Here is a 15,000-nt window from a genome sequence, read left to right as displayed (position 1 = left end):
TTACTAATCAGCTAGGTTTGCTAATGCTAACATTAGCGGTGCGCCAATGCGCTACTTGTTTAACTTGGAGTGGACGAGTCTAATGGCTGAAGATAGATTACAGCACTTATGTTCTAGGGATCGAGGGTTTAAGCAGCGCTGCAAATTTTTGCATATAAACTATTAATTAAAAATGATTGTTGAGTATTGATACAGTATCACAAAACATAATATTGTGATACATGTATCAACATTTTCTTACACCCCTACTAGAAACCAGAGCTGACAACAAGTACATTTAAAGCTTACGCCCAGCAATGGCATGTTCTTTCTTCTGTTTAGTTGCTGTTGTGCTCTTTTCTACTTTCTTTGAATGCAGTGTTATTGTTAATTTGTATTTGGTACAGACTTTTGGTGGCATACTGCTCGCAGTAAGCAGTAAAAAAACTGACTCTAAATGTAACAGCCATATGCTCACATTTGACCTGCAGCTAGTGTTTATCCAAAGATGAAACACAGTTGAAACACTGATGGTGCAGAAAAAAGGGCTAGTGTGCCATTTCAGAGAGTCACTGTGGCAGTTTTCTTGACTAAGCTTAACATTATTGTTTCTTAGACGAGTTCAACTCAAAATTACCTCAAGTCGGACCAGTTATATGCGCTGGTTGTGTAGTTTCGGTCATTTCATAACTTTTTCAAAAGAAGTGACCAATAGCCTTCACGGTCATGTCACTCTCTGCCTAGCTACTGGCTAAACTTAAATGTGCTTCAAGCATGTATTAGCCAATCAGATAGATATTCAATCTAGACTTATCCACCCCAGATAGTGCTGACTGCAGGAAAGCAGAGCTGGATGTCAGGCTTAAGAAAATTCTTCTTCTTATCATTTGATGACAAGTAAAATGATGTGAAGAGATGGGAGGGTTTTAACCCTGCTCACCCACTTATGTCTGGTAAGGATGTACTTCACTGATTTCATTTAGCTTTTAAATTTTAAAAAAGAATGCCACTTTACTTAGGAAGCCTAAACTATGTTTGTGTGTGTGTGGATTGGCTTTAGACTAGCTGTATTCCACTATAGTCCTGTGTTAGACTGACATGTGTGTGCAACACCCACACCCATTCAGCAAACTACACTGGACAATGCATGCATGAGAAATCCACAATTCACAAACTCACAAAAGCAACAACAAAGCATGAAATTCTAGTTCTCATGCACGCAAACAATGCATAATGTGGTGTTGTGACAGTGAGCTACAGTTGAGGAGAATTTGATATATACAGCTATTGTTGATCGCACTGGACATCAGTGATAAAATAAAGACTGAACTGAAGACAGTTCGATCACTGTGTGTTCACATGTTTTTGTTTTTTAGGTTCATGTTGAATTACTAAAAGTAATAAATACACTCTAATGAAGTTTATTTTGTTCACACATAGCAAAATCAAACTAAAACAAAAAACTGCTTGTTAAATGGAAAATGTCTATTTAGGATACAATTCGAACAAATAAGACTACTGTGATTTTTTTTTTTGGTCATTTGACAGCCCTACTAAATATATTCATTGGTACATTCTTAGTGCATTGAGTGCACGTCTTCTTAGTTGCAAACAGCAAACAAAACATGTCCTATTAGACCTTGTTTTTAAGATGTATTTAGAGCCAGACATTGATTTTTAACCAGATCGGCCACACCAAAGTGGCCAAGCCAACCAGTAGGTGGTTGGAGACACTTGCCTTGATTTTTTTTGGCATCGCCCTGGTTACAGCAAGACGCCCTCAGTCTGACAGTGGCCTATATCCAAGCTGCTAGTTACGCCTAACAATGGTCTTCATCAGACAATCGCCAATCAAGATAATGGAACACAGTATGAGACTAGCCTGTGGAAAAAAGAGAGACCCACATACACACTGCCTTGGTCAAAGCGCCTTGACTAAATTAAAAGTGTTGGGGATATGGCTCTAATCCGTACCATATTGGATTGCTTTATAAAACGTTCAAAGCACTTACACACTGAATGACAGATGAACAAATGTATATGGGTCAATGACAAAAGGTTTTTAAAAATGACAATTTAAAACAATTTTAAGTACATAATGTGCATTTTCATATGTGCATGCATATTTTTATTTATATCTATACATTTTATGTCTTAAATGTAGTGGGTGTTATGAAAACTGTACTGGTGTGGTTTGACTCACCTGACTTTTCAAACTATTTTCAATTTAAACAGTCATCTACTTTGGCCTACAAATCCAATTTTCAGCATATCCAGATTGTGTCAAGATTATTTTTTGATTGTCTGAAAAGCAAAAAAACATCTGAAATGCAGTTCCAAATAGGTTTTTACAAATGCATCTCGGTATGAACTCGCTGGTAACTCTATTCGAATTCCGAAGTGTCTTTTGCGTCACTCGCAACATGACAAACCACGACGATGTCAAATCCAATCTCTCCTGCATCAGTGTTTAAAATCCACATCGCCATCATAGCTGCATACTGATGTGTACGTTGTTACTACAGCAACCCATGCAGATAGGTTAACAGTGTGGACAGTCGTCTTAAAAGATCCAATTTGAGAAACAAAGACAATTTGCCTGAAGTCTGAATAGAGCTGTAGATACCTGTAGAAACCTTTGTCCCTTTACTTGAGTTTATACTTAGATTTTTTCAGATTAATAATAATAATAATAACAACAGTAATAATAATAATCATTATTATTATTATTGTTGTTGTTGTTGTTGTTGTTGTTGTTGTATTTTATTATAATAATTACATATGTTGGTGGTTTTCATGAGGTCATACCACCTGACATGGAAAACTGAACCATTCTATACACAAAAATGACATTTTCCCCAAAATTCGTGAAAGGGCTGCTGATGTTGGCAGTGCACCATGAAGGCCAATTGGGGTGACTTTTATGATGCAAAACCCTGGGCCCTCTTTTGTAACAAACATGACAAAATAAAACTCCTTTGTTCTTGGTTGTGCCACCTGACCTTTGAGAACACAAAGTTTTTATCAGTGTGTTGTGGACTTTTAAATTTGCCTTACTTTGCAATATAGTTTCTATTTTAAAGTTTTCAAGCAGAGAATCTTGCCAAACCATTTTATTTCGAATTTTTATCCAACTAAATTACCTTACTAAAATCCTGTCAACTTTATTACTTTACTTAACATCTATGGTTCAACCATTGCACAACCTGGCATTTTTAGACAAAAAATGGATTTGGACACAAAAAAATGCACATCATGTCAATGTCCCACGTATGAGATGAGAGCAGGTGTGACCTTTACTTGTCTGTTACTTGTCTGTGATTGTCGCTGTTTTAACTGTAGTTCAGCTAGATAGATATATCTGGAGCAATAATGGTTACAGCTTTAGTAAGGTAGGATATTTGTTGTGTTGTGTTTTTCACAGCACATATAAAGGTGGAATTTCATCATTGTGAGCCGAGAAAGGTGGTATGTACCCCAAGGACTAAATGCAGTTGTAACCTGACCTCAGCGTTAACCTTAGCCATGACCCGGTAATGACTATGTCCCAAATGGCTGGTGGGCCTTTACCAAGTGCCATTTTATGACACCAGTAACTAAAGCACAACAATGCTGTTTGAACACTACACTGTGAGTGAAGTGACCAATAGGGACAGGCCTATTTTCAGGATGGGCGTTGCAGTGTACCAGGTAAGTTGGTAAGTTGTGCGTGTGTGTGTGTGTTTGTGTGTGTGTGTGTGTGTGTGTGTGTGTGTGTGTTTGGTGGGGGGTGGGGGGTGGTTGCTTAGTGATGGTAAGCAAGGCTGACATCTCATCAGGGGGTGATTTGAGGGGTTGGGGTTGGTCAGCATGAGGCAGGATGGTTTAAAAGCAGTGGCCGTTTCAGAGCTTTGCACCCTCTTCTTTCATCCATCTTCCATCACATTACTCTTCCCAGCTTTTTATTTGCTAAAGACACAACTGGAGCATAGACGCCTGTAAAGTAGGATTATAGTATAAAGTATTTCAGTGGTGACCTGAGAACAATCAGGGATTCCGCCATAAATTCCATATTTCCGAACACATTCCAAAACACAGCCAGAAACAGCATTCCGGAGCTTATTTGTGGACAGGCCTATGGTCAATCTTCATCACGTTCTGAAAATTTCTTAAAACACATTAGGCAGTTAAGATTAGCCAGTTAGGATTCCAACAGAAGTTTGTTAATACACTTACTATTGGTGATAACAGCATTAGTGTAATCCACTATTATTTTTCAGCTGTTACTCTGCATATAAGCATTGTACGGCTACCAAACTTACAATGGACACCACATTTGAATTCATAAATAGACAAGAAGAGATTTGTTACACTTAGTAGTCGAATAAAAATCGATCTATTTAATTTTTGCCATGTGTTATCATTTCTTAACCTCAGAACCAATAAAAAAAAGTATGAAACAGACTCAAAGCTGTCAATACATAATGTATATTGAATGTAAATGTAATCCATTGCATAACTCATTGTGTTATTAAAAGAACGATTACATTTGGATAGTATAGCAACAAAAATGATGACTCTCCAATATCATGGATGACTATTACTTTCTCCTCATCTTTCTTCCGAGCAGATTTTCTTATCAGTACAAATGTCAGCCTCTTTCCTCCAAAAACACAGTGTGTTTATCGGGGTGGCTTTCAGCAGTATTGGTTGAATGCATGGACATATGGAGACTGACTTCTCTTGGGCATCAGTGGGTACCAGGAGTCTCTCCCCCCACTCTCTCTCTCTCTCTCTCTCTCTCTCTCTCTCTCTCTCTCTCTCTCTCTCTCTCTCTCTCTCTTTCACTCTCACTCTCTCTCTCTCACACACTCTCACTCTCTCTCTCTCAGCTGGCACACTGGCAGCTCCTCTCCCTGGGATACTCAAGCCTTTCAAACATGAGTAATTGATGAATTGTATGCAATATGCAAATGTGAATGCATAAATCTCCTGACTGACAGCTTAATTTATGTGAGCCTTTAAGAATGCAGGATTAGATTTTAATTAAATATCTTCAAAGGCACCCTGACTTGTACATTTTTTCCCTCCCGCCTCAGCTGCCGCCTTTGTTGTTGCTTAAACTGCGTCCCATTAAAATTTTTCGGTGAAATCTTGCTCTCCCTCCATGCCCTCTTTCAGCCGCCTGCTCCACCTCTGCTTTCACTTTTCCACCTCTGACTTTTAAACTGTAGAGTTAGGCCGAGGACTGTTAATATCTAGTCCTCTGCCAAAATAAAAGACCTGATGCCAAGTCACATACCCTGTGTGAAGTAAGTGTGCTTTATAGTGCAGTTTCTACATGGGCCTGCCCCCTGCCTTGTTTTAGGCAGATGAGCAGGTGTCGTTGGGGCATGAATATTGAATGAGGCCGTTTAAGAGATGACAAGGGCACATTTGCGAGGCTGCTGGGGGAATAGAAAGTGCTTAGTAACCCACTTTTCTGCCGCTTCCCCACCACAGAGGCACCCCCTCGCCGGGGAGCTGCGGCAGGAGAGTCGACTGACAGGGTTTTTCTTCTCTGGCGAGCGGAACTAGCAGCAACGTGTGAATGACTTTTCCCAGCCATCTGTTCCTCCAGCCCGATGGGACCATGGCTCTGTGCATGTGTGTGTGTGAGACACAGAGAGAGAGAGAGAGAGAGAGAGAGAGAGAGAGATAGATATGAAGTGTAAGTGTGTGTGTGTGTGTGTGTGTGTGTGTGTGTGTGTGTGTGTGTGTGTGTGTGTGTGTGTGTGTGCGCGTGTTCCTCTTTACGAATTCGGACAGGGAAATGAAACGTAACCCAGGAATGGAGATTCTTCAGGGTGTTAAGGCTCCTCATGCTAGTTTACACACGTCCAGTTAAAGATACCCTTTTAAAAGTTAAAAATTACTTTTAAAAGGATAAAAAGGGAAAGCTTCATGCACTCAAACCGTTAGTTTAAGACTTCTAAGAAAAAAGAGTAGGTTGCACACTTTTTGTCACCTGAGATAAATAACATAGTAACAATGTTTGATAAATGTTTGATACTGATTTTTATGAAAGACCTAATTTGCTTAATCACAATTCTCCTTTTTTTTTACAAATTTGTTACTCCATCATTCAAGCCCTCGCAACTCACTTGACTCATTCGTTATTTCATTACTGAATTTAATTTACTTTTATTATTTAACTGAATTATTTTGTAATTGAATCAGAAGTATCAAATAAAAAGTTTTATTTTAAGCTTTAGCTTCTGCTCCTTGAAGGCGGCATGCAGAATTTGGAGGGTCAGGTTAATTCCTTTTGAATCTGTAAGTTTGGGCTGATTAATATGTGCTAACAATATATATCCACACATGTAAACACAAAAAAATGCGAATGTAAAATTTAACAACCAGGTCTATGTTCTAAACTGGGTTGCTTCAGCCCTGGTTTGCCAATAATTGGTAAACTAATGGGTTTCGTAATGTGGTCAGAGTCACATCAAATTCAGCATGAATTTAGTGCTGATTGACACAACATGCAGTGCTTTACACCTCGCATTACTTTTTGCATTGCGAAACGATGAAGGCATTTTCATACGTGAATCACATGAAAATGGAGAGCAGTGGCAAAGGATGAAAAGCAAAGGTGGTGCAGAGAATGCAATAATAAAAGAGTGTATGAAAGGGCAGGTGGACAGTGTGAGATGCTGAGAGGAACTTGGTTGCGTAGAATTAGTTTGATATAGATTGATGGTCATAATTCTATCATATTTACCAAACAACATCGCCATTTTCTCACTGGCTGGTCGGTCTCACTTATGGCAAATAAAAACAAAACAAAACTGAAAAATTGGTTAACTTACCTATTTTGAACACTATACTTAATTAGCTGATGCCTCTCACTGCTAAGTGAGTTAGTCACTGTTTTCAGAAATAAAATGTTATTGGATATGTTTGTTTTTTAACTTTTACAACAGGCTAGTAGTGAGTCAGTTTTGGTCTTTGAAAAGTCTCTCACTGAGCACACTTTGACTAACCCACACGCTGCTACACGTGCATCACCACAATTTAAAATCCATCACACCATCACAGTGATCAGACTGAAACATGTAAAGCCCATAGCTCTGTGCTTGGAAGCGAGAGGATAGGTTTAAATGTAGGGGAAGCACCTGTTGAGGGCAAGGAAGGGCCTGTTTGGCCTTTAACAATACCCAGCTAAAGAAGAAAATGGCTTTAAGAGTCCCGAGGGAGTCCAGCACAATTGCCTTTACCATAACAGAAAAGAGAGTTTGTCTTGTGGACGCTGCACGGGAGCGCACCAAACAACGAGTGAGTCACACACTCCGCCAGAAATAAGGAGAAACTCAGACTCTATATTTATGTAGACAGTTTCGTCTTTCAGGTCAAAGAAATGTTGATTTAGTCCACCAGTAGGTCCAAAATGATTGAAACCGTGATGCTGTGTCGCTACAACAACAAATTTGCTTGAGACTCTATGCTAACACTTAACTGTGTCGATCTTCAAGGCTGTTACAGTGACTTCAGTAAACAGCAAGCAGAGCCCTCTCTGGAGCTGAGGGGTTTTTTTTCCAAACAGGAGAGGAAAAGGCTGCTTAAGCTTCTATGAAAGTGGCTCATATCTGCCTTATGGGCTCATTCAGTGAAGATTTTAAAATGTTGAGACTTTTTTTTCCCTGTGCTCTGAGGTGACCTTTGAGAACTTCACCCTGACTGGCCATGTTGTTTTTCAATTTGCTTTCCTCTACGGAAATGGAGACAGTATTGGAACACTGAGATGACTGATTATTTTCCAAGATCCTTCTACACAGATTAAACCAACACAATATTTGTAATAAGAATGCTTAATGCATAGTCTTAAGGTCTTTTGAGCCATTTAAATGCACTATACATGCTGATAACAGCAAATATATTATTAACTTATTCTATTCTGGATCCATTTTAGTTTTAAATATAAAACTCTCCCTGATTTCTCACTATTTGGTTGGAGAGCCTGAAAAACTCCACCTATTGATACATCCAAAAGTAGTCCATTATATAGACATCTTACAATTATATCACCTTCTAGGCCTCAAAATTGCATTTGTTGCTAATCTGGCATATTGTATGCACAGCACACAGTGTACAGTAGGACGAATGCTGACGTTTGATATGCTGCAGTTAACACCATTGACTGCTTCCCAGTTACAGCCAGTACAACCACAAAAGTGATTAATGTTGATGGCTCTTTTTTCAGAGTAGACCGTAATTTTGAGTTTGCTGTTAATACAGTCGTGTGTATGGCTTGTAATTAAGTCTTTTAATTAGAGTAATGTTGAAAGTGCTGTATTGAACCAGCTTTAAGAATTAATGTTGCGCATATACATGGCAGGCTTGCTAAAGGTAACTAAAACTGTTACTACATGGAAAATGAACAGTGAAAAATCTGTTACCTGAAATAAAAATGGCACTTTTCAAAATCAAAGATATATCAAAACTATAATGTGCAATGTAGCAGAGTTTTTTAAGGAATATTCCAATGCTTTTTTAAAGCATATTTTCCAGGTTTCACATATTCTTAAAACAATCTGGAAGGATTTTTGTTCTTTGAAGGGGTAGCTTAATAACCAAAAAACAGTACTGTGTAAAAGCTTTAGTAAGCTAATGTAACAAATGTTAAGATCATCAATTTGTTTGTTTAACCATTTCCAAATTTCTCCTCATAGCAGCCCAGTATTATTTGCAGTTGGCATCCAACGCCTGGTTAGCTTATTATTACTTTATTGCATTAAAATGAGGTTGCCTGGTGATGGAATTTAACAGATTAAGGAGAAATCTGGGAAAACGTTTTGCTCTTCAGACTAGCTTAGATATTAGCTTAGAAAGTCTTGTTACTTTTTGCTGTATGTATGTTTATTTGTATTTATTTAAGTGATACATCATGATTTTCCAAAGATCATTTAAAACGTAACAAATAAAACGTTTTTTCTGCCCTAATTAAAGTTACAGCTACATCCGATTCAGCTATTAAAGCTCTTTTTATTCTTGGTGAGCTGAACCAGGTGCAGTAAGTTCATTTATATGATGAAATAAATAAATTAGTTACAATTGGTTTTTGGTGTCTTCATCCTCTTCATGTTTTGATGGAATGCTAGTGATGAGAATTGCCCTTTGAAGGTCAGCGTCCGTTTGAATTCACTAAAAGTAAGTTCAAATTAAATTTCCAATTCAAAAGACACACATTCTTATGCAGATTTTCTTGCCAAAACTGAACTTATGCATATCGTCTGCAGAGAGACCAAATCAGTTTTGTAAATTCTTTGAACTGATCCATACTCTTGCATTTTAATCACATTTTTAATTTTCACTTTTGCCATTTTGTCCCTTGAAATCTGTTGTATATGTCTTGTGCTTGAGTATACTCCTCTGGTTATGCCCTCTCATTTACATTTTTACATGCATTTTAGGTAGTTACATATGTGGTGATTGAATCTCTCTTCATGTATTAGTCTGTTAGCTGTATGCAGTATTAATGAAACAAAAAAAAGTCTGGTTTATGTACTTGGATGCAGTCCAATGACATGCAGTGCTAAAATTAGCATTTTGCTTCCATGGCTTGTTTCTCTTTGCAGATGCCCTTGCTGAGTTGGAGCTGTCGTGCATCTCTTTAACTGCCAGCTTCTGATGAGAAGTTTTCCTGTCACATTGATCTAGGACCAGCTAGGACTTTAGTTGGAATATTACCCATTATGAGAGAATCATTGGTAAAAATGCTCTCTGTAGTACGTAAAACGGGAACATCTGTGAAAATCTGCTAGCTTGTCTCGTGATGGAGAGAGTATGAACATTTTTGTGTTTCTGCATTGTTTTGCAGTGTTCTGTAGTAAGGCAAGAAGATACAGAAGAATCTGCTTCTGCCTGTACATGTATGTGTGTGTGCTGTACCAATTAATAGACGTATAGTGGAATGCGAGAGTGAATGTGTGTATGTAGCGTGTTGTGTGTGTGTGTGTGTGTGTGTGTGTGTGTGTGTGTGTGTGTGTGAGCGAGCATATGTATGTGTATGCTTCTTCATGAAACTGCCGGGAAGTTTTCTCTCTTCTGTCTTATGAACCTGAGGGGAGAAATAGCATCACTCCATTTGGAGTGCATCAGACACCCTGCCCTACAAACAATATGCCTGCACAGCTTAGGATGCTTATCAGATCTCTCTCTCTCTCTCTCTTTCTCTGTCTCTCTCTCTCTTTCTCCCTTTTCCTCTCTCTCTCTCTCACTCTCTCTCTCTCACCTTGAGGCATATGTTTTTCAAGGTGATCATTATCGTCTTTGCACAGTTGTATAGCAGCTCCCTTCTGTAGAATCTCTCTCTATGCATCTCTTACCTGCTGCTGTCCAACTGTGATTTGAAGGGGCTTATGTGAGCATGCGTGCTTTTGTGCACTTGGATGCCATGCTCTGAAGAAAGTAGAGACAGTGTTAGATTCATTATACTTGTGTCCTTATGATACTATCCCATTTTTTAAGCCAGACCAATCGTTCCAGTTAACTGTATTTACCGTTGAGCATACTAAACTTCTCATGTGTTGGAGCTGCTGTAGTCATTTATGACCCAACCCTCTCCACCTTCTGAAGCATGGTCTCCTACAGTTTAACATAATTATTTTTTATATCTTAGATCTTATTTGAACATGTAAGTATCTGTACAAATTAAGGTGTGCTCCTACATGAAGGCGTACATAAATACATGAAATATGTGTAGCTCAAAGCTTAAACTGTAGTAACATTGACCAGCTGTACTACACTTTGCAAAAGTTAGAGACCACCGTCCATGTATTTAATTTCCAGTAAAAATGGCCATTAAGCACAAGCTGTACGAGATGTTGGGAGATACATGAGATATTACTGAGGAGATCAGACATAAGCTCATCCATTTGAGTAAGGAAGGGGAGAGTCACAGTCTCTACCTTTTAACAATTAGTTAATGAACTTATTTTGATTGGAAATAAAAAAGTGGTCTATACATTGTCCAAATTTCTGTTTCCATAAATATTTGCAATTTTAACTATAATGCGAAAACAAACAAGCAAACAGATAAAGAAAGAAATTCACTTAAGTTATTAACAGAATCTTAGTTAAACAAAAGCTTTAAAGTGTAACTATACAACTGCTTGCGGTCGCATTCTACAAATTACGCACCAGCCTGGAACAACATACTGAACTTTCTCTCTGTCCCTCTCTCTCTTTCTAGCTCTCGTCCCGGCCGCCCTCCGAAGCGCTCCTTGGGGGTGACCATGCAGGACAGCTCTAGGCTCCTCCCTCACAGCGTCCACGGTCTCCTCTCCCCGAGCCTGCTCTCTCCTACAGGTAAATCCTGATCTCACTCAGAGCACCCTGACCCCTCCACTGCTATAAATATACACCAGCCACTCACCTTTGTCCACAATGAATTATACACTCAGTGGAGGCTGGAAGTCAAAAATAATGAAACTCACAATATGACAGGGCAGTTTCATCACGTCTGCAGGTTGTATCTGCAGGGTGTATATTGTTTTCTTGTTTAGATCCAAAGAGCTCAAGAAGAGGGTGGTTTTTTTTTTTATCTGTGCTAGCTTTTTCCTTTTTTCTTTCTCTCCTTCCCCCTCTTCCTCCCACACCTCTAGCTTCTGCAAATCAGCTTGTATTGATTTTTTTCCTTCTGTCCTTCACTGGCCACCACTGTGTCTCAAACAGAGGTTAAACTATTGAATTTCTGGAGCCTCCCCCCCTTTCCCCAGTTATGCACGCATTTGCTCTTCTTTCTCTTTTTTTCTCCCTCCCTCTATCTCATTTTCTCTTGTCTTTATCCCTTGCTTTGCCTTTCATCTCTATCTGTCCCTCTGTCCTCTCAGAATCTCTTATTCAGGATGATTGTTTTGTTTACTCTTACATCAAGTCCCTGTTCATCTCTCCGCTGTTTCTCATGTACACACCACACACGCGCACGCACAAACACTTACATGAGCGCTCTTGTCTCGTAGAACCGCACAGACTCCTCTCTTTGAAAAGTGTAACCACCATGCATCACTTGCCTCTTCCTCGTTACGTTCTGTTCACCTCTTTCCCTCTTTGCCCCGGCTCCTCCAAATTGCTGACGGTAGCGGCAATTTCACCCTCACAATGGCCAGCGTGGCCATCGATTGGCGGGGCACAAGTAGCCGGAGCAGTCAGTTAGCCAGGCCGCACTGATTGATTTCAGATGACTCCTGTTATTATTTCTGCTGGCCAGGGACTGGGAGAAGGAGCTATTTAAAATGTACATCCACATTTCTCTCCGTGCCCCCAGGCTTATCCTATAGGAAGCCAGGACATTCACAATCTTCTTAGGATCATCTCACAATCAGAAAAACTTTGTAGAAGTTTGAGTGTCTGTTGCAGTGAATGTTCTTGTTCTTTTTAGTAGCAAATGTAAAGTTGATATAAAAATATTATGATTTTTTTTTTTTTTTGAGAACAGCCCAGTCCCGTCTGACATGGTTTAACCTTAATCCAGTATGAATTCAATGTGTGAACTAGAAGTGCTAGCAGAAATCAGCATCATCACATCACAAAGGTACTTAGGCTGCTGGAAAGTGATGCTTTCTGCATTAAACTCCGCTATATAACATGCACAGTTATGCCAAGTGGAAAGCAGCATTAAATATTTCTCAGAATTTCTCAAAGTAATATTAAAAATGACTTAAAAGCATTAAATTGAATTGGATGTTAGCTGCAGATACCCTGATACAGCATGTTTTATATTCCCCTGCTGATCTCTTTCAGAAGGGAACAGAGCCTTATAGACACACATATTGCCATATTTCTATGCCAAATAGTATACACACTGATCAGGCATAACATTATGACCACCTCCTTGTTTCTATGCTCATTGTCCATTTTTTCAGCTCCACTTACTATATAGGTGCACTTTGTAGTTCTACAATTACAGACTGTAGTCCATCTGTTTCTCTGATACTTTGTTAGCCGCCTTTTACCCTGTTCTTCAGTGGTCAGGACCCCCATGCACCCTCACAGAGCAGGTACTATTTGGGTGGTGGATCATTCTCAGCATTGCAGTAACACGGACTTGGTGGTGGTGTGTTTGTGTGTGTTGTGCTGGTATGAGTGGATCAGACACAGCAGTGCTGCTGGAATTTTTCAACACTGTGTCCAACCACTGTCCACTCTATTAGACACTCCCACCTTGTAGATGTAAAGTCAGAGACGGCAGCTCATCTACTGCTGCACAGTTTGTGTTGGTCATCCTCTAGTCCTTCATCAGGACGCTAATGATTGGATATTTTAAGTTGGTGGACTATTCTCAGTCCAGCAGGGCCACTGAGGTGTTTGAAAACTCCAGCAGCACTGCTTTCTGATCCACTCAGACTAGCGCAACAATGAGCATAGAAGAGGTGGCTATAATGTTATGACTGATCGGGGTATACATTTACAGAAACAAAGTATTTTCAGATGCTTCCTTTTTATCTCTTTCTTCAAAGCATTTTGAAGTCTGTGCGTAGTAACTGTTCAGTTAAAATAAGTTAAAAAATACTTGATTAGTAATTACTACTTGATTACTAATATAATTATTGTGATAGCCAGGTATCAAATTTGACTTGAATTTAAATTTTGTGTATTGAATTTGCATTTAGACTGCTGGACTAGGCTCCAGTACCCCCTGCACCCAGAAGGAGAAGCGGCTTGGAGGGGTGTGTGTGTGTGTGTGTGTGTGTGTGTGTGTGTGTGTGTGTGTGTGTGTGTGTGAATTTGCATTTGAACTTCAGTTTGCCTTTTGCTTTGCTCTTCATGCCTTTCTAACAGCCTTTCTAATAAAAAAATTATACTACATGTACAGAAAAGCTTAATATAGATGTTGATATTGATGATAATACATGTTAATATCTATTCAAATACATAACCTCTGATAGGCTATGATATGAACTCTGGATCAGCATAAAAAGACTAAGAACATGATTTTGAGTTGAATTTCAGCTTTTGAAAGGAAGTCCTCAACATCCATACATTCATGTATACTGAAAGGATTGCCATTATCTTCAACTCGGACCCTCAGTATCCATGTGTGTAATGCTTACTCCTTATTTTGAACAGATGCAGCCACATGCTGCTTATTATAAAAGATCTAGCTCATTCAGCGTCCTGTCGTTGCACGCGATCACAGAGATGCATTAAGAAGTAACTCAGTGTTATGCCAGAAATAACTCCTATTAATTTCAATTATTGAAGCAAGTAGTTGCACTCATGATTAAGTACACAAGCTGATTAGTGTCTCTATAAAATTGTGGGATGACTTTGATCTTGATTACCAGGATGAATATTGAGGATAACATTTTCTGATTTGGTGGTAATTACATTTGTCGTTATTGGCAGAATGAATCGATTAATTAAAGATTTTAATAGTTCAGTTATATGCATCTACTGGCAGAATGAAATATCTACAGTACTGTATAAAAGTACATGGCACGTAAGTCATTTGATTAAAATCATTTATCTTAAATGGCAACAAATGTGGATGCAATAAAATATAACAAGAATGTCTTGTTTTAAAACAAAAAGCAGCTGATTTCAGAGAAAAGATTTGGTTCTGTATTTCTCATCGACACCCCCGGCCATTGCATAGGTTTTTAAATTCTATCACCAGCACAACTGATTTACCTTAATGAAGCATTGCTTGAGCTGAGCCAGGTATTGGATAATGACATCTAATACAAGGGGGCGTTTGGAAATGGTTAACTGAAAGCTTTGACTTAAAGGGAGTCGATCCTCATTGTATTAATATTATTCATATATATTGTGGTAATGGTGTTTTTCTGCGCTAAAAAAAAACCTGATTGGCCAGATAATTAGCCTTTTGAATATATTTTCCCTAAGACTTGTCCAGTTCTGTATATGGCATAATAAAAGTATATTCTTTTTTGGCATTTAATCAATAGATTTCAAAGTAAGAAAAAATAGCTTCTTTCCATATTCACTCTCCATAAGCATTGAAGCATTCTGTAGATGTTCTGAGCGTGCTCTCTGCCC

At 38.8% G+C, this 15,000-nt stretch overlaps 1 protein-coding gene across 4 annotated transcripts in view; it reads left to right on the top strand.

Moving 5' to 3' along the window:
* dacha (dachshund a) overlaps nucleotides 1-15,000 on the top strand; it is a 156,902-nt gene that overhangs the window by 69,391 nt on the left and 72,511 nt on the right. For all 4 annotated transcript variants that reach the window (XM_037546065.1, XM_037546066.1, XM_017705335.2 and 1 more), the window contains exon 2: nucleotides 11,192-11,307. In XM_037546065.1, coding sequence (XP_037401962.1) covers nucleotides 11,192-11,307 — 116 coding nt within the window. The remainder of the gene's footprint in view (nucleotides 1-11,191; nucleotides 11,308-15,000) is intronic.

This window comes from Pygocentrus nattereri, chromosome 16 (genome assembly GCF_015220715.1).
Source record: "Pygocentrus nattereri isolate fPygNat1 chromosome 16, fPygNat1.pri, whole genome shotgun sequence".
Lineage (NCBI taxonomy): Eukaryota > Metazoa > Chordata > Actinopteri > Characiformes > Serrasalmidae > Pygocentrus > Pygocentrus nattereri.
This window is presented reverse-complemented; position numbering and strand designations above follow the sequence as displayed.